This window comes from Euprymna scolopes, chromosome 40, assembly GCF_053919585.1.
Source record: "Euprymna scolopes isolate OS-2025 chromosome 40, ASM5391958v1, whole genome shotgun sequence".
In the NCBI taxonomy this organism is placed as follows: domain Eukaryota; kingdom Metazoa; phylum Mollusca; class Cephalopoda; order Sepiida; family Sepiolidae; genus Euprymna; species Euprymna scolopes.
In genome coordinates, this window is record NC_136521.1 from 47689131 (window position 1) to 47709937 (window position 20807).

At 38.7% G+C, this 20807-nt stretch overlaps 1 protein-coding gene across 3 annotated transcripts in view; it reads right to left on the minus strand.

The window, feature by feature from the left end:
* LOC145265545 (uncharacterized) overlaps positions 1–20807 on the minus strand; it is a 188850-nt gene that overhangs the window by 160229 nt on the left and 7814 nt on the right. For all 3 annotated transcript variants that reach the window (XM_080121509.1, XM_080121508.1, XM_080121510.1), the window contains exons 2-3: positions 6146–6326; positions 1146–1367 (exon numbers count right to left, since the gene is read on the minus strand). In XM_080121509.1, coding sequence (XP_079977635.1) covers positions 1146–1367; positions 6146–6326 — 403 coding nt within the window. The remainder of the gene's footprint in view (positions 1–1145; positions 1368–6145; positions 6327–20807) is intronic.

Genomic DNA, 20807 nt, shown 5'->3' on the forward strand with positions numbered 1-20807 from the left:
GACGTTAAAGGTTAAAAACAGCGAATACCAATATGACTTACTTTTGGTACCGTCTTCGGGTTGGTCAGCAAAGATTTGTACTAATATAATTCTGATTTGAACTTCATTCTTAATTGGAGTTCATTATTGAGATGAGTATTATTTATTAATTTATTTATTGCGGACTATTATTCTCATCTTTCTTAGTTATTGTTTCACAGCGTTTCGGCCAACTATTCCTCTGGCATTCATCAAGTGGTAACCGCGACGGGATAGGAACTCTGAATCTCCAAACTGCATTTTCAGCAATTACTGCCTTCCATAGTTGCTGTCGTCTCATCACGATTTGGCCAAGTAAGCCTCTTGCCGGCTTTGGGTAGGATTGAAACCGCTATCTTTAGACAATTCTCACCTGGAACCGTAGAATGCAGTTAGGAGATTCGGTATTTTTATAACAAATTTGAAGGCTTCTGATTGGTTAATTGTCCTAACCGTAAGTTATAAGTAAGATCGTCAGAATCATTGGGGTCATACCCTTATCAGTAATCAAAAACATTTTAACATAATTACTAATAGAATTGATTCAAATATTCTTTTTAGAAATATTATATAAAATAGATTTATTTAATTTATTTTTAATTTAATTTACATTCAATTTATTTTATTTGTAATTATTAGTATAACAAACACTAGATACGTTTAATAACTGAAATAAGTTTTCATTTAACGTATGAGTTATTTCCCTTTTAAGCTGTGGGATTTTATTTCTCTGTTTAAATTTCATAAATGAAGATGGCTATATTTTATGCTTCCAAAAATCCAAAATATTGTCAACTTTCATGGAAAACCGTAACAACAGCGGATATTTTGCATATCTTAAATAGTGTGTGACTAAACCCTTTGTGCGGCAATATGTATTTTACCTGGAAACGCTGAGTGTGTACAGCTAGTTTTTTTTGTGTTTGTGAACCCATGCTCATCTTTTTGACAGCCGTTAATTTGAGAGACGACAACCCGTGCAGAAGAAAAGACGAAAGATAAGGAATCCACAACACACAGCGTTGGGGTTGGCGATTGTTGTCAAGCAGGGGGGGGGACACGGTGGGGCACAGGCCTGCCTACAGAACCGACATTAAATGCAGAACGCATAACAATGATTGACTTACCTTTGTGACTCTTGGCAATTGACACCGTTCCAAAATGGTTGCAGTTGTATCCAGATCGAAAGAGGAATATCTCCGCCGTTGTGTTGGTTCCATCGGCGCCGTATGCGTTCGATACTAGCGCCAGCGAGCACGCTCCACCCTCATGGTTATTTACGTTGAAAGACAAAGGAGCATAACATCGAATTGGCCACTTGCTTCGAGCAGATGAACGGAGACAACCAGCTGTAATTGTAATGATTAAGAAAGACACAAGTGAACAATGAACAAATATCAAGAAGTAGCCCACCTGTTGCGTGACGTTGCCCGAGAATTCATATCAATGATCAAGGTTGTGTGTGTGTGTGTGTGTGTGTGTGTGTGTGTGTGTGTGTGTGTGTGGAGGGGGATAGCAGAATAATTCATGGTCGAGCCCCGATGTGTGCGCGTTTGTATAAAACAAGACAAACAGTGCTATATGTAGATATGATGTTCAATTTTAATACACATTTTACATAAAAAGAAAATTGCGTTTGAATAATAGAAAGATTAAAACAAATCCAAACTGTTATAATGCAGATAGTACTGTTGCTATAAAGTAATAAGCATAGCAATATTATTCCTACTACTGCTATTACTACCACTAATAATAAGAATAACAAAAATACGAAAAAAATGCGTTTTATCAATTTTTTTTGATTGGCAGAAAAATTCCTGGTCGAGCCCGATGTGTGCGCGTCTGGATAAAAAAAAACTGTGCCATATGTGGATATGATGTTCAAGTTTGATTAAATATTTACGTAAAAAGAAAAAAAAAACGTTTGAACAATAAAGAAGATGACAACGTTTAAAACAAACAAAAATATTATAGCTGTAATAGCAGTACTAGTAAAACATGAAGTAACAGTAACAATGTTACTACTAATACTACTACTAATAATAATATCATTAATAATAATAATAATAATAATAATAATAATTGCAATAAGTAATATACTTATTAGCAGTATCACAACAAAAATATCATATCCTAAAAGCACGAATCACTGTCTAAGCTGTTTATGCAGAGGAGTGATCCGAAATCCTGTTTAATCGTAGGGTTGTGTGAATGTATCAGTGTGTGTCTGTGTGTTCGCTCAATCAACTAAATGAGTTGTATTAAATTTTTTTCTTTACTGAATAACAACGTTAAAGAAAGTACGAAAAACGTATGCAAAAGTGGTCATGCGAATGTTTATGACCGCGTTCGAAAATACGAACTTTTAATCTGAAGAGCGACTGTTTTTTATGGTTACGGTATAGTGCTAACAGTTCTTGCAGCTATTTCGTCATTCTGCTAAACTAAGAATTAAATAGAGACCGTTCGTTATTTTCAAGTTTTAAGCATGAAAGAAAATGCATTTAAGAAGTCGAATAATTCACCAGTGTCATGTGGCGAAGTATGATTTTGAAAAAAAAAACTCGATTATTTTGGGTTGTGTGGGAGGAATAAATTCAAAGAAAAAAACTCGATTATTTTGGGTTGTGTGGGAGGAATAAATTCAAAGAAAAAAACTCGATTATTTTGGGTTGTGTGGGAGGAATAAATTCAAAGAAAGAAAAAAAGTATTTGCCCCTGTCTATGTTTGGTTATGTATTTGGGAGAGCGAGTCAGGGCGGATAAATTGTAGCATTTATTAATAAGCGAAGAAATGTGTGTACTTTTGCGCGAAAACAGGTTGCGATAGTATTTTGAAATGATGAGTGCTAAAAATTTGCATAGGAATGATGTCGTTAGTTTCCTATACTGTCGATAATTGGGGGAAAACGTTTCCATTTTATTAAATATAGAGAGACAAGCTGAACGTTTCTGAATTTTTGAGAGGATTATTGTTATTCGTACTTTTTAGCCTATCGCAGACTTAGCACCTACATAATCCAATTTCTAAAAATGTTTACAATTACAAAAGATAATTCAACTATATAAGGATGAAAAACAACAAAAAAGCCTTAACTAAAATTGTTAAATAGAAATAGACTTAGCATTTGCATAAGCCAACTTCTCAAAAGTCTACAATTATAAGAGAATTAAACTATGTAATGATTACATATATATATATATATATAAATGTTAGAGAATGGAGAGAGAGAGAAAGAGAGAGAGAGAGAGAAGAGGTGAGTTATAGTGTAGACACGTTGACCGGAAGTCAAGATCAGCTGATTGGATTGCGTGTGAGTCATGCGATCAGGTTAGCTGAATCGATTGCGACTTGGACGAGAGCGGACGGCTTTGCCGTTGTCTCCTCCCCTTCGCTGGTGGGGAGAGGGGACGAACGCTGACGTGGTAGAAATAAGACCTAGAAGAATAAAACAACACAGGCCAAATTCACTTTCCACCTTCTGCAAAACATCTGGGAAAGTGAAATAAACTATAGAACCAATTTCTTGTCTTGGTGTGAAATAAATCTTCGTCCCCAAAAACAGGTATCAAGTCTCCCTCCCAGACGAGAATTTCCAGATGGACCAACAAAATGGCAGAAGGTATGTTCAAATGACCTGTCACACACATATTCACACTTAACAGCATATGAACATATGTAATAGAAAGACCACTAGATGATCACACACAAACGACATTAACTCTGATAAGATAATCAAACACTCAGTCTTTTATAAATAGACACGTTTTAATATATCATCTCCATTCCAATTTCAACCAATATACAACAAACGCTCATTTTATAAATAGACAATATAACATATATATAATCATTATATAGTTTAATTCTCTTATAAAGACTGAAGAAGCGTGTTTTATATATATATATATATATATATATATATATATATATATATATATATATATATATATATATATATATATATAACAGGCTGAAGAAGCGTGTTATATATATATATATATATATATATATATATATATATATATATGTATATATATAACAGGCTTCTTTAGTCTTTGACAGACTATGGATACCCACAAAGGGGTGCCTGCACGTGAAATTTATGTGGCAAGAGGTTCGCAATCTCCAACCGCACCTCTCCTGAGACGACATTGTTAGATACCAGTGGCAAGTGAAGTATGTACAGGGCGACTGGAAACAAATGCTGAGATAAGCGGAGAGCACATACAGCGCCTAGAATTCCCAAATGGTCACTCATCTTGTACCAACCAGGCTCAACTTCGGTGACTTGACGAGAACCGGTGTGTCAACGTGTATATATATATATATATATATATATATATATATATATATATATATATATGTGTGTGTGTGTGTGTGTGTGTGTGTGTGTGTGTGTGTGTGTGGTAGGATAAGCCTCCTAGAAGTACCAAGAACATATGTATCAGTTCGACAGAAAAAAGATCGCCAAAATGATCCAGTTTCCGTCGGACTGATTGTCGAACCTTTCAATGTTAGGATCACGATAATTCCCCACGAGAATATTAGACTCGGCGTTTTTATACTGATTAGAAGAGTCCATTACGAATGAATGGGTAAGTCCCCCATAACAGTAACAAACTTTGCGAAGCAATAGTGAGCTGGCAAGGTCAACTAGTATACATATAAAATTCTAATGGTCAAAATGGAGTATACATCGTTTTAACCAACGGATGAAGACAAAATAATTTACACCTGGGCGGATGGAGAAATTATAATGACGCCTGGTATTTGTAATTAATGGAAACTGGTCAAGCAACGTCGATTTTTGGTGGAATTTCAAATGAAAGGAAAAAGAGGGAGATAGTGAAAGAAAGAACAATTGATGGGATGAAATAAAAGAAAGTGAAGGAGAGAAATTGAAAAAGAAGATGAAAAGGAAATAGAGAAATAAAGAGAGGAGGTAGGTTTAAAAAAATAAATTTACAAAATAAAACATGGCGGAAAGAAGAAAAGGGGAAAGAATGGTGAGATTGATAAAAAGAAAGACATAAAAATAAAAAAAATTGAAAGGAAAGTGAAGAAATAAAGAAAGAAAGGATGGAGGTACGGTATAAATCAAACAAAAAAAAGAAGAAGAAAACAGGCCGGGAAAGAAAAATAGAAAGAAAGTACGAAAGAAAAGAAAGAATGTGTGCATGGAAAAAAAAAAAAAAAAAAAAAACTAAAGAGAAGCGAGAAAGAAAAAAAGAAAACGAAAAGACAAAGAGATACATAGAAGAACATAATATCGCGGGCTGCTTCCCAGTTGACTATAACACGGTCGTTTTCAAGCTTAATGTAAATAAATTCTTGCGGAGACGTCCTCTAAAAATTAAAAACTACCCAAGTTTCATCCTGACCAACCATCATGTTGTCTTATAGTCTACCCGACACTTATTAACCCTTATCCTCGAGTGGCCCTTATTCCTTGATAAACGGCGACCCCCAATTGAAATAGAGAGAAAGAAAAAAAAGCAATAACAAAAGAAACAAAATAAAGTTAAAGAAAGCAGGAAGAAAAATGGAGATACATGTTTGAAAAAAAGATAAAAGAAAAGAAGTAAGAAAGAGACAATAAAGAAAAAGACAAAGAAAAAGAGAAAGAAAAAGACAAAGAAAAAGAGAAAGAAAAAGAGAAACAAGAAGATAAGGAGAAGAAAGAATAAATGAGATGAAAAAATAAAAGAATTCTTAGAAATTGGACAAAACCTTTCACTACAAATGCAACATTAATATGGAGAAAAATTCAACTGAGAAAATTACAATGTCTGTCCCAATCCAGAGTGAACCCCCCACTTGGGGGGGGGGGGATTGATTTTCCCCATATTAAAAACCGACCTCGTGTCCTCGAACTGATACCCTTTGTGATTCGCTTCCTGCTCCCTGTCTCCCTGATTATACCAGCATGTAGAAATTAAAATGTAATGTAAACAAACGTCTCGCTGCACAACTCCTCACTTAATATGCCACCTACGAGTTTAGTTTGAAATTTAGAATAACCCTTTTATCTTTCAGGGGTAATGTACCTTGGTTGGGAATGAATCAAAGCCAAAAATAAAAAATAAAAAAATAAAGTATACTTGTTTTTTTTTTTCAATTTACCTTTTTTGTCGGCCATTGTATCGGTAAAATGGCATTCAGAAGACGATTGGTGACAACTTTCCAAACGCCCTTCTGTCGATGAAGTTGCCGCTTGCGCGTTTGGTTTCTTTATTGGAAAAGAGTCGGTTAATTTCACTGGGATTTGCTCTGATGTTCCAGGGACAGCGTTGCTTGTGAGAGACTGAAAGGATATAATTCTAATTCAGTTTTACAAACATGAAAAACAGCGGACGCACACGCGCACGCGCACACACACACACACACACACACACACACACACACACCACGCACATACACACACACACACAAAGATACGAGCAAATATACGAGCACATCAGAGAGAGAGAGAGAGAGAGAGAGAGAGAGAGAGAGAGAAAGAGAGAAAGAGAGGTGTATGTGTGTGTGTGTGTGTGTGTGTGTGTGTGTGTGTGTGTGTGTGTGTGTGTGTGTGTGTGTGTGTGTGTTATACTAATTTCGGTTGGTACGCAATGAGCAAAACTGTCCATAAAAATCTATCTGGAATCGACAACAAAAAAACAAACAAAAAACAAAAAAAAACAAGTAAAGCATGCATGTGTCCCCCGTGAGTGCACAGTGAACGAGGCATAAAAAAATGACTAAGGTCAGTAGTTGACCCCCCACCCCCAATTAGCCTCCAAAGTCCCCAGGGGACGTTATATCCTGGTAATAATTAACAAACGGGTCAGTTTTAAGCCTTAACATATGTAAATTTGAGTTCTGCACCATGCAAAAAAAAGGAATGATTAACTCCATCATTTGCTCCCCCCCCCATTTAGCCTCAAAAGTTTCCAAAACCTTAACATATTTAAATTTTCGTTCAGCACCATGCAAAACTGCTAAATAGACATAAATTTTGGACAAACATGGTAAAATAGTCCCTAAAATTAGATATTTTTATTAGCCCTAAAAGAGCTCTTGGGGCACACCCAAGAGTTATCGCGAAGTACAGACAAACAAAATTATATAGAAATCAGTTAGTTACAAATTTTCAGAAAGATTTATAAAAATCCAAGGCATCAAATTTTTTAAGAAGCACAAAAGTGTCAATTTGGGCCATTTTAACCCGAAAGGCACCCTGTTCTGTTACTTTTTACAAATATCATGTTTAATGTTTGTACACATTTTCAAAAAATTTCAAGGCGTACAGACGAACGGACAAGGGTGAATTTACAGGTCCACCCTCCTTTTGAAAGGGGACCAAAATAAATAAATAAATAAATAAATAAATAAACAGTAAAATAAATATGTTCAACGTCAATAACATTCCAGGAATGTAACAACAAACATACAATGATAGTTAACCCATATATATATATATATATATATGTGTGTGTGTGTGTGTGTGTGTGTGTGTGTGTGTGTGTGTGTGTGTGTGACCTTGTCTCTGTTGTGTGAGGAAAGATCTATACTAAAATATTGATACAATTTTTTATCTACAGACTTGAAACATAGGGAATTCGATTTGGTTTTTAGCCGGTAAAAATAGCTGTTAATGGGTCACAATTGGACTCGGTAGGCGTAAGTTGATTTAAAGTGCTCTTGTACGCATGCGCAACCATACTGTCGGTTCATTTTTAGCTATTTTTTATCCGTCTGGCGATAGCTCAAACACTTACGACTAAAGCTTGAGCGTTAAATGTTTTGATTTCGATTCTAGCTGATAGTACCCAAGTAATTTTTATTTTTACTTTACTTTTTCTATGTATTGGGTACAATATAATAATAAATATGAAATCTGCATAAATTGAAATATCATACTTAAGCTTATTTTACGACCGAGCAACGACGGGCGGCCTGCTAGTGTATATATCTATAAATGAGAATGTGTGCGTAAGGACACTTCTTAACCTATATACTCAAATATCTTTTTTATCTATAGGCTTGAAATTTGGTATATAGGATAATCACATATTGGGAAAACGTTTTAATCCGTTTTCATCCGCAAAAAAGAACTGCCAAGCAGTCAAAATTTTAAAATTTATACCTGGGAGGCTACCGAATTTTTATCTGTTTTCAACTGTTTCACAACTGGGCATGTGACGCCGTGATACATGACAGTTGCCTTATGTTTAGTATGAATGAGTTGGTTTAAAAACACTTTTTAAAATCGTGTCAAGCTGGTGTAATGGTTATCGTACTTGACGCACTGTTTTTGGTTTCTATCTCAGCTTGAGTAATATTTTTACTTACTCGCATCGATGTGCCTCAGTTTCTTTCCGTTTCGTTTTTTTTTTTTTACTTCATTTTTTAAAGGGAATTTAACCTTACGTTTAATAGCTACGGTATTTCTGTTTATAAATAAGAAATATGCATTAAAAAAAAAACAATATTTATGCGTATTTTACGACTGTGCAACGCCAGGTTCATCTTCTAGTCCATTATAAAATGACCGATCCCGAAACCCTCGTGCAAGTATCAAAAAGTTTCATCAGAAATCCTGGTGGTTTGACAGGCCGAGAGCAGGCTCAAGGCGTTTCCATGAATTGTAGTGCTCATAAAGCCAAAGCCAAGTCAATTCCATGAACAAAGCTTCTTTCTTAGAACTGCACGCCTGTGGAACTCTGTTCCGTATGCCTGCTCCCCACCTGACTACAACTTGGATGTCTTCAAGTCCAACGTTAACAAACTCCTAATGAACCACCCCCTTAAGTAAACACTTCATCAAATCTCCACACTAACGTAATGTACTTGCAATAACCCTTATCCCTGAGTGGCTTCCGGGCCTTGATAAGTGGTGACCAACGTGTAAAAAAAAATTCACATTGGTTTCCGGTGTGGCGTGTCAATAACAATCCCATTCTATTAATGAAGTTGCGTGTGACGGGACATATCGTTCCATTCGTCTCCATGGCAATCGGTTGACATACAAATCTGTCGAGGAGGTCGACATATGTTTTATTGCTTGCGGCTCTCTGCCGCAACATGTCCAAGGTTTGTCGCCGACCCTGTCACAAATAAATTTAGGGAGAATGAAAGTCCAAATAAAAATCAGTAAAACATAACGATTTAAAATAAAAAATAAAATGGGAATAATTATAATAATAATTATATTTAACTGATACTTTTAATTATGTTTATTGGTCCTAGATATGACCTATATCCGATGGTGAGGCCCCAGCTTGCGAGCTTTGGGGAGTGTGGAGCCACCCTTTAATTGCCATTGCTCCCAGGTCCACTCTGATCCGGAGTGATGGTAACTGTTAGGGTCCCAGCTATGGATTAAATAGAAACCGATTTGAAAAAACAAATATATTCTATTAAAAAAAATGTCTTCAAAATAACTGGATTCGGCATTAAATAACCCGAAAAGAGGTGATATATAATTATAAGTAAAATCTTATACGAATGTATTAATAACACGTTGTGAATAATCGGGTAGTTAATAAATCGCAGAATTAATTCAAAAGGTGTATTGAAATTTTTTATAAATCGTACTAGGAATAATTATTAAGGGATTGAAATCATTAAAAACAAATCGAGCGAGCGATAAAAATACAAATAAGATGGGTGTCTCTTCAGTTTGGTACCAGGTTAACTTCTCTTCCGAGCGATATCACACTTATTTTTTTCAGGCATGAATAAAGATTACTTTTTACGATTCATAAGGTACAAAATCCCTCTTTATCTATACTTAATATTGGGAGGGATACTATAAGCGAGTGTCTCCTCTTTATCTATACTTAGCATTGGGAGGGATACTATAAGCGGGTGTCTCCTCTTTATCTATACTTAGCATTTGGAGGGATACTATAAGCGGGTGTCTCCTCTTTATCTATACTTAACATTGGGAGGGATACTATAAGCGGTTGTCTCCTCTTTATCTATACTTAGCATTGGGAGGGATACTATAAGCGGGTGTTTCCTCTTTATCTATACTTAGCATTGGGAGGGATACTATAAGCGGGTGTCTCCTCTTTATCTATACTTAGCATTGGGAGGGATACTATAAGCGGGTGTCTCCTCTTTATCTATACTTAGCATTTGGAGGGATACTATAAGCGGGTGTCTCCTCTTTATCTATACTTAACATTGGGAGGGATACTATAAGCGGTTGTCTCCTCTTTATCTATACTTAGCATTGGGAGGGATACTATAAGCGGGTGTTTCCTCTTTATCTATACTTAGCATTGGGAGGGATACTATAAGCGGGTGTCTCCTCTTTATCTATACTTAATATTGGGAGGGATACTATAAGCGGGTGTCTCCTCTTTATCTATACTTAGCATTTGGAGGGATACTATAAGCGGGTGTCTCCTCTTTATCTATACTTAATATTGGGAGGGATACTATAAGCGAGTGTCTCCTCTTTATCTATACTTAGCATTGGGAGGGATACTATAAGCGGGTGTCTCCTCTTTATCTATACTTAGCATTTGGAGGGATACTATAAGCGGGTGTCTCCTCTTTATCTATACTTAACATTGGGAGGGATACTATAAGCGGTTGTCTCCTCTTTATCTATACTTAGCATTGGGAGGGATACTATAAGCGGGTGTTTCCTCTTTATCTATACTTAGCATTGGGAGGGATACTATAAGCGGGTGTCTCCTCTTTATCTATACTTAACATTGGGAGGGATACTATAAGCGGGTGTCTCCTCTTTATCTTTACTTAGCATTGGGAGGGATACTATAAGCGGGTGTTTCCTCTTTATCTATACTTAGCATTGGGAGGGATACTATAAGCGGGTGTCTCCTCTTTATCTATACTTAACATTGGGAGGGATACTATAAGCGGGTGTCTCCTCTTTATCTTTACTTAGCATTGGGAGGGATACTATAAGCGGGCGTCTCCTATTTATCTATACTTAACATTGGGAAAGATACAATAAGCGGGCGTCTCCTATTTATCTATACTAACATTGGGAGGGATACTATAAGCGGGGGTCTCCTCTTTATCTATACTTAACATTGGGAGAGATACTATAAGCGGGGGTCTCCTCTTTATTTATACTAACCATTGGGATGGATACTATAAGCGGGGGTCTCCTTTTTATCTATAGTTAACATTTGCAGGGATGCTATAAGCGGGGGTCTCCTCTTTATCTTTACTTAGCATTGGGAGGGATACTATAAGCGGGCGTCTCCTATTTATCTATGCTTAACATTGGGAGGGATACTATAAGCGGGGTCATCTCTTCATCTATACTAAGATTGGGAGAGGTACTATAAGCGGGGGTCGCCTCTTTATCTATACTAATATTGGAAGGGATACTATAAGCGGGCGTCTCCTCTTTACTTGACATTGGGAGGGATACTATAAGCGGGGGTTGCCTCTTTATCTATACTTAACATTGGGAGGATACTATAAGCGGGGGTATCCACTTTATCTATACAAACATTGGGAGAGATACTATAAGCGGACGTCTCCTCTTTATCCATACTAACATTGGGAGGGATACGATAAGCGGGCGTCTGCTCTTTATCTATAGTTAACATTTGCAGGGATGGTCTAAGCGGGGGTCTCCTCTTTATCTATAGTTAAAGTTGGGAGGGATACTATAAGCGGTCGTCACTTCTTTATCTATACTTAACATTGGGAGGGATACTATAAGCGGGCGTCTCGTCTTTATCTATACTTGACATTGGGATGGATACTATAAGCAGGGGGTCTCCTCTTTATCTATAAAAACATTGCGAGGAATACTATCAGCAGGTGTCTCCTCTTTATCTATACTAAATATTGGGTGGGATACTATAAGCGGGCGTCTCCTCTTTATCTATACTAAAATTGGGAGGGATACTATAAGCGGGGGCCTCCTCTTTATCCATACTAACATTGGGAGGGATACTATAAGCGGGCGTTTCCTCTTTATCTATACTAACATTGGGAGAGATACTATGAGCGGGGGTCTCGTCTTTATCTATACTTAACATTAGGAGGGATACTATAAGCGGACGTGTCTTCTTTATCTATACTTGACATTGGGAGTGATACTATAAGCTGGCATCTCCTCTTTATCTATACTTAACATTGGGACTGATACTATAAGCGGGGGTCTTCTCTGTATCTATACTTAACATTGGGAGGGATACTATAAGCGGGGCTCTCCTCTAAATCTATACTTTACGTTGGGAGGGATACTATAAGTGGCCGTCTCCTCTTTATCGACACTTAACATTGGGAGGGATACTATAAGCCGGGGGTCTCCGCTTTATATATACTTAACATTGGGAGGGATACTATAAGCGGGCGTCTCCTCTTTATCTATCCTTAACATTGGGAGGGATACTATAAGCGGGTGTCTCCTCTTTATATATATTTAACATTGGGAGGGACACTTTAAGTAGGCGTCTCCTCTTTATCTATACTTAACATGAGGAGAGATACTATCAGTCGGAGTCTCCACTTTATCTATACTAAACGTTGAGAGGGATACTATAAGCGGGCGTCTCCTCCTTATCTATACTTGACATTGCGAGGGATACTATAAGCGGGGGTCTCCTCTTTATCCATACTAAACATTGGGAGGGATACTATAAGCGGGGGTCTCCTCTCAATCCATACTAAACATTTGGAGGGTTATTATAAGCGGGCGTCTCCTCTTTATCTATACTAACATGGGGAGGTATACTATAAGCGGGGGTCTCCTCTTTATCCATACGAACATTGGGAGGGATACTGTAAGCGGGAGTCTCCTCTTTACTTAACATTGGGAGGGATACTATAAGCGGGGGTCTCTTCTTTATCTATGCTAAACTTTGGGAGGGATACTATAAGCGGGGGTCTCCTTTTTATCTATACTAACATTGGGAGAGATACTATAAGCGAACGTCTCGTCTTTATCTATACTAACATAGGGAGGGGTACTATAAGCGGGGTCTCCTCTTTATCTATACTTAACATTGGGAGGGATACTATAAGCGGGGCTCTCCTTCTTATCTATACTAAACATTGGGAGGGATACTATAAGCGGAGGTCTCCTTTTTATCTATACTTAACATTGGCAGGGATACTATCAGCAGGCGTCTCCTCTTTATCTGTACTTAACATTGGGAAGGAATACTATAGGCGGGGCTCTCCTCTTTATCTATACTTATCGTTGGGAGGGATACTATAAGCGAACGACTCCTCTTTATCTACACTTAACCTTGGGAGGGATACTATAAGCCGGGGGTCTCCTCTTTATATATACTTAACATTGGAAGGGATACTATAAGCCAGCGTCTCCTCTTTATCTATCCTTAACATTGGGAAGGATACTATAAGCGGGGGTCTCCTCTTTATCTGTACTTAACATTAGGAGGGATGTTTTAAGCGGGGGGTCTCCTATTTATCTATACTTAGCATTGGGAGGGATACTATAAACGGGGGTATCCTCTTTATCTATACTTGACATTGGGAGGGATACTATAAGCGGGCGTCTCCTCTTTATCTATATTTGACATTGGGAAGGATACTATATGCGGGGGGGGGGAGTCTCTTCTTTATCTATACTTTACCTTGGGAGGGATACTATAAGCGTACTATAAGCGGGGGTTTCCACTTTATCTATACGTGACATTGTGAGGGATACTATAAGACGGGTCTCCTCTTTATCTATACTAAACATTGGGAAGGATACTATAAGCGAGGGTCTCCTCTTTATCTATACTTAGCATTGGGAGGGATACTATAAGCGGGGGGTCTCCTGTTTATATATACTTAGAATTGGGAGGGATACTATAAGCGGGGGTCTCGTCTTTATCTATACTTTACATTGGGAGGGATAATATAAGCGGGGGGTCTCCTCTTTATCTATACTTTACATTGGGAGGGATACTATAAGCGGGAGTATCCTCTTTATCTATACTTGATATTGGGACGGATACTATAAGCGGGGGTCTCCTCTTTATCTATCGTTAAGATTGGGAGTGATACTATAAGCTGGGTCTCCTCTTTATCTGTAGTTAACATTGGGAGTGATACTATAAGCCGGGTCTCCTGTGTATCTATACTAAACATTGGGAGGGATACTATAAGCAGGGGTCTCGTCTTTATCAATACTGGGCATTGGGAGGGATACTATAAGCGGGGGTCTCCTCTTTATCTATACTTAACATTGGGAGGGATACTATAAGCGGGGTCCCCTTTTTATCTATAGTTGACATTGGGAGGGATGCTATAAGCGGGGGTCTGCTCTTTATCTATACTTGACATTGGGACGGATACTATAAGCCGGAGTCTCCTCTTTATCTATACTGAGCATTGGGAGGGATACTATAAGCGGGGGGTCTCCTGTTTATATATACTTAGAATTGGGAGGGATACTATAAGCGGGGGTCTCGTCTTTATCTATACTTTACATTGGGAGGGATAATATAAGCGGGGGGTCTCCTCTTTATCTATACTTTACATTGGGAGGGATACTATAAGCGGGAGTATCCTCTTTATCTATACTTGATATTGGGACGGATACTATAAGCGGGGGTCTCCTCTTTATCTATCGTTAAGATTGGGAGTGATACTATAAGCTGGGTCTCCTCTTTATCTGTAGTTAACATTGGGAGTGATACTATAAGCCGGGTCTCCTGTGTATCTATACTAAACATTGGGAGGGATACTATAAGCAGGGGTCTCGTCTTTATCAATACTGGGCATTGGGAGGGATACTATAAGCGGGGGTCTCCTCTTTATCTATACTTAACATTGGGAGGGATACTATAAGCGGGGTCCCCTTTTTATCTATAGTTGCCATTGGGAGGGATGCTATAAGCGGGGGTCTGCTCTTTATCTATACTTGACATTGGGACGGATACTATAAGCCGGAGTCTCCTCTTTATCTATACTGAGCATTGGGAGGGATACTATAAGCGGGGGTCTCCTCTTTATCCACACTTGACATTGGGAAGGATACTATAAGCGGGGGTCTCCTCTTTATCTATACTAAACAGTGGAAGGGATACTGTAAGCGGGGGTCTCTTCTTTATCTATACCTAACATTGGGAGGATACTAAAAGCGGGGGGTTTCCTCTTTATCTATACTGAACATTGGGAGGGATACTATAAGCGGGGGTCTCCTCTTTTTCTATACTTAACATTGGGAGGGATACTATTAGCAGGGATCTGCGCTTTATCTATACTGCGCATTGGGAGGGATACTATGAGCGGGGGTCTCCTCTTTACCTATACTGATTTTTTGGAGGGATACTATAAGCGGGGGTCTCCTCTTTATCTATACTTGAATTTGGGAGGTATACTATAAGCGGGGTCTCCTCTTTATCTATACTTGACATTGGGAGGGATTCTATAAGCGGGGGTCTTTTCTTTATTTATACATATTGGGAAGGATACTATAAGCGGGGTCTCCTCTTTATCTATACTTTGCATTGGGAGGGATACTATAAGCGGGGTCTCTTCTTTATCTATACTTGGCATTGGGAGGGGTACTATAAGCGGGGTCTCCTCTTTATCTATACTTGGCATTGGGAGGGGTACTATAAGCAGGGGTCTGCTCTTTATCTATACTTGACATTGGGAGGGATAATATAAGCGGGGGTCTCCTCTTTATCTATACTTGACATGGTGAGTATACTATAAGCGGGGGTGTCCTCTTTATCTGTACTTGACATTGGGAGGGATACTATAAGCCGGGGTCTCGCCTTTATCTATACTGAGCATTGGGAGGGATACTATAAGCGGGGTTCTCCTCTTTTATCTATACTTGACATTGAGAGGGATACTATAAGTGGGGGTCCCTCTCTCTATACTTAACATTGGGAGGGATACAATATGCGGGGGTCTCCTCTTTTTTTATACTTGACATTGGGAGGGATACTATAACCGCGGGTCTCCTTTTTATCTATATTAACATTGGGAGGGATACTATAAGCGGGAGTATCCATTTTATCTATACTTTACAATATCTATACTTGACATTGGGAGGGATACTATCAGCGCGGGTCTCCTCTTTATCTATACTTTACATTAGGAGGGATACTATAATCGGGTGTCTCCTCTTTATGTATACTTTACCTTGAGAGGGATACTATAAGCGGAGGTCTCCTTTTTATCTATACTTAACATTGGCAGGGATACTATCAGCAGGCGTCTCCTCTTTATCTGTACTAAACATTGGGAAGGAATACTATAGGCGGGGCTCTCCTCTTTATCTATACTTATCGTTGGGAGGGATACTATAAGCGAACGACTCCTCTTTATCTACACTTAACCTTGGGAGGGATACTATAAGCCGGGGGTCTCCTCTTTATATATACTTAACATTGGAAGGGATACTATAAGCCAGCGTCTCCTCTTTATCTATCCTTAACATTGGGAAGGATACTATAAGCGGGGGTCTCCTCTTTATCTGTACTTAACATTAGGAGGGATGTTTTAAGCGGGGGGTCTCCTATTTATCTATACTTAGCATTGGGAGGGATACTATAAACGGGGGTATCCTCTTTATCTATACTTGACATTGGGTGGGATACTATAAGCGGGCGTCTCCTCTTTATCTATATTTGACATTGGGAGGGATACTATATGCGGGGGGGAGGAGTCTCTTCTTTATCTATACTTTACCTTGGGAGGGATACTATAAGCGTACTATAAGCGTGGGTTTCCACTTTATCTATACGTGACATTGTGAGGGATACTATAAGACGGGTCTCCTCTTTATCTATACTAAACATTGGGAAGGATACTATAAGCGAGGGTCTCCTCTTTATCTATACTTAGCATTGGGAGGGATACTATAAGCGGGGGGTCTCCTGTTTATATATACTTAGAATTGGGAGGGATACTATAAGCGGGGGTCTCGTCTTTATCTATACTTTACATTGGGAGGGATAATATAAGCGGGGGGTCTCCTCTTTATCTATACTTTACATTGGGAGGGATACTATAAGCGGGAGTATCCTCTTTATCTATACTTGATATTGGGACGGATACTATAAGCGGGGGTCTCCTCTTTATCTATCGTTAAGATTGGGAGTGATACTATAAGCTGGGTCTCCTCTTTATCTGTAGTTAACATTGGGAGTGATACTATAAGCCGGGTCTCCTGTGTATCTATACTAAACATTGGGAGGGATACTATAAGCAGGGGTCTCGTCTTTATCAATACTGGGCATTGGGAGGGATACTATAAGCGGGGGTCTCCTCTTTATCTATACTTAACATTGGGAGGGATACTATAAGCGGGGTCCCCTTTTTATCTATAGTTGACATTGGGAGGGATGCTATAAGCGGGGGTCTGCTCTTTATCTATACTTGACATTGGGACGGATACTATAAGCCGGAGTCTCCTCTTTATCTATACTGAGCATTGGGAGGGATACTATAAGCGGGGGTCTCCTCTTTATCCACACTTGACATTGGGAAGGATACTATAAGCGGGGGTCTCCTCTTTATCTATACTAAACAGTGGAAGGGATACTGTAAGCGGGGGTCTCTTCTTTATCTATACCTAACATTGGGAGGATACTAAAAGCGGGGGGTTTCCTCTTTATCTATACTGAACATTGGGAGGGATACTATAAGCGGGGGTCTCCTCTTTTTCTATACTTAACATTGGGAGGGATACTATTAGCAGGGATCTGCGCTTTATCTATACTGCGCATTGGGAGGGATACTATGAGCGGGGGTCTCCTCTTTACCTATACTGATTTTTTGGAGGGATACTATAAGCGGGGGTCTCCTTTTTATCTATACTTGAATTTGGGAGGTATACTATAAGCGGGGTCTCCTCTTTATCTATACTTGACATTGGGAGGGATTCTATAAGCGGGGGTCTTTTCTTTATTTATACATATTGGGAAGGATACTATAAGCGGGGTCTCCTCTTTATCTATACTTTGCATTGGGAGGGATACTATAAGCGGGGTCTCCTCTTTATCTATACTTGGCATTGGGAGGGGTACTATAAGCGGGGTCTCCTCTTTATCTATACTTGGCATTGGGAGGGGTACTATAAGCAGGGGTCTGCTCTTTATCTATACTTGACATTGGGAGGGATAATATAAGCGGGGGTCTCCTCTTTATCTATACTTGACATGGTGAGTATACTATAAGCGGGGGTGTCCTCTTTATCTGTACTTGACATTGGGAGGGATACTATAAGCCGGGGTCTCGCCTTTATCTATACTGAGCATTGGGAGGGATACTATAAGCGGGGGTCTCCTCTTTATCTATACTTAACAGTGGGAAAGATACTGTAAGCGAGGGGTCTCCTCTTTATCTATACTTAACATTGGGAGGGATACTATAAGCGGGGGTCTCCTTTTTATCTATACTTGACATTGATAGTGATACTTTAAGCGGGGGTCGACTCTTTATCTATACTAAACATTGGGAGGTATACTATAAGCGGGGTTCTCCTCTTTTATCTATACTTGACATTGAGAGGGATACTATAAGTGGGGGTCCCTCTCTCTATACTTAACATTGGGAGGGATACAATATGCGGGGGTCTCCTCTTTTTTTTATACTTGACATTGGGAGGGATACTATAACCGCGGGTCTCCTTTTTATCTATATTAACATTGGGAGGGATACTATAAGCGGGAGTATCCACTTTATCTATACTTTACAATATCTATACTTGACATTGGGAGGGATACTATCAGCGCGGGTCTCCTCTTTATCTATACTTTACATTAGGAGGGATACTATAATCGGGTGTCTCCTCTTTATGTATACTTTACTTTGAGAGGGATACTATAAGCGGGGGTCTCCTCTATCTATACTTAACATTGGGAAGGATACTATAAGCGGGGGTCTCCTCTTTATCTATACTAACATGGAGAGGGATACTATAAGCGGGCGTATCCACTTTATATATACTTTACAATAGAAAGGATACTATAAGCCGGGGTATCCTCTTTATCTATAGCTAACATTGGGAGGGATACTATAAGCCGGCGTCTCCTCTTTATCTATACTTGACATTGGGAGGGATACTATCAGCGGGGGTATCCACTTTATCTATACCTAACATTGGGAGGGATACTATAAGCCGGCGTCTCCTCTTTATCTATAATGTACATTTGGGGGGATACTATAAACGGGGGTCTCCTCTTTATCTATACTTAGCATTGGGTGGGATACTATAAGCGGGTGTCTCCTCTTTATCTATACTTAGTATTGCGAGGGATACTATAAGCCGGGGTCTCCTCTTCATCTATACCTAACATTGTGTGGGATACTATAAGCATGCGTCTCCTCTTTATCTATACTTGACAGAGGGAGGGATGCTATAAGCGGGGGTCTCCTCTGTATCTATACTTTACATTGGGAGGGATACTATAAGTGGTGGTCTCCTTTGTATCTATACTTAACATTGGGAGGGATACCATAAGGGGGTTCTCCTCTTTATCTATACTTAATATTGGGAGGGATACTATAAGCCGGGGTCTCCTCTTTATCTATACCTAACATTGTGTGGGATACTATAAGCGTGCGTCTCCTCTTTATCTATACTTGACAGAGGGTGGCATACTATAAGGTGGTTTCTTCTCTTTATCTATACTAACATTGGGAGGGATACTATATGCAGTCTTCTCCTCTTTATCTATACTTAGCATTAGGAGGAATACTATAAGCGGGCATCGCCTCTTTATCTATTCGTAACACTGGGAGGGATACTATAAGCGGGGGTCTCCTCTTTATCTATACTTTACATTGCGTGGGATACTATAAGCGGGGGTCTCCTTTTTATCTATACTTACCATTGGGAGCGATACTATAAGCGCGGGTCTTCTGTTTATCTATACTTAACATTGGGAGGGATACTTTAAGCGGGGGTCTCCTCTTTATCTATACTAACATTGGAAGTGAGACTATAAGCGGGCGTCTCCTCTTTATCTAAACTTAAAATTGGGAGAAATCAACCTTATTTCATCAGGCAGAGAACTTCTCTTTGTAACCGTATCATCTTTTTTTATCATGTACGAAACCTGGTTGAACTTCTCTTAGGAACGATATCACTCTTATTTTATCAGGCACAATACCTAGCGGAACTTCTATTATCAAATAATATCCTCCTTACCTTATCAGGTACGAAACCTTGCAGAATTTCTCTTACGAACGATATCACCTCTACTTTATGAGGCATACAAACTAGTAGAACTTCTATTCCAAACGATAACAACCTTTACTTTTTTCAAGTAAGAAATCTGACGGAATCTCTCCGGAAAATGTAAATCGTAAGTTAAACGTTTTGGTTTCGATTCTTGGTGGTGGCGCAGGTGTCATTTGCACGTGTCATTTACATTTACGTTTAGAACGACATTTTAAACACATTTTTTCGTTATAATAAAATCCTACATTCCTTCCTAAGAGCAACGTCATCACATTGGAACGAGTTTTAGAGGAAGTAGTTCTTAGTTTTCCCTCTATATCTAAAGTCCTCATACCGCACCCAGTCATCACCGGGAAGATATATACATATTGTAACTATATTTTCCCGACATCTTTTGTAACTGAATCATAAACTCAGAGACATACCATTATCGTGCCATTCCCGCTCCAAAAATAATAATTTCGAGCTTATAAATATCCAATAAGTCTCATAGGTTGAACTTTGATTAATCTGACGTTACGGAATTTTATTCTTCTATATATAAACGAACAAGTATTAAAATTTAAAAAAGGGCGTCAATAAGAAACATTCTTGTGTCTGGCGATGTGCATGACACAAATGCACGGCAACTGTTTTTAT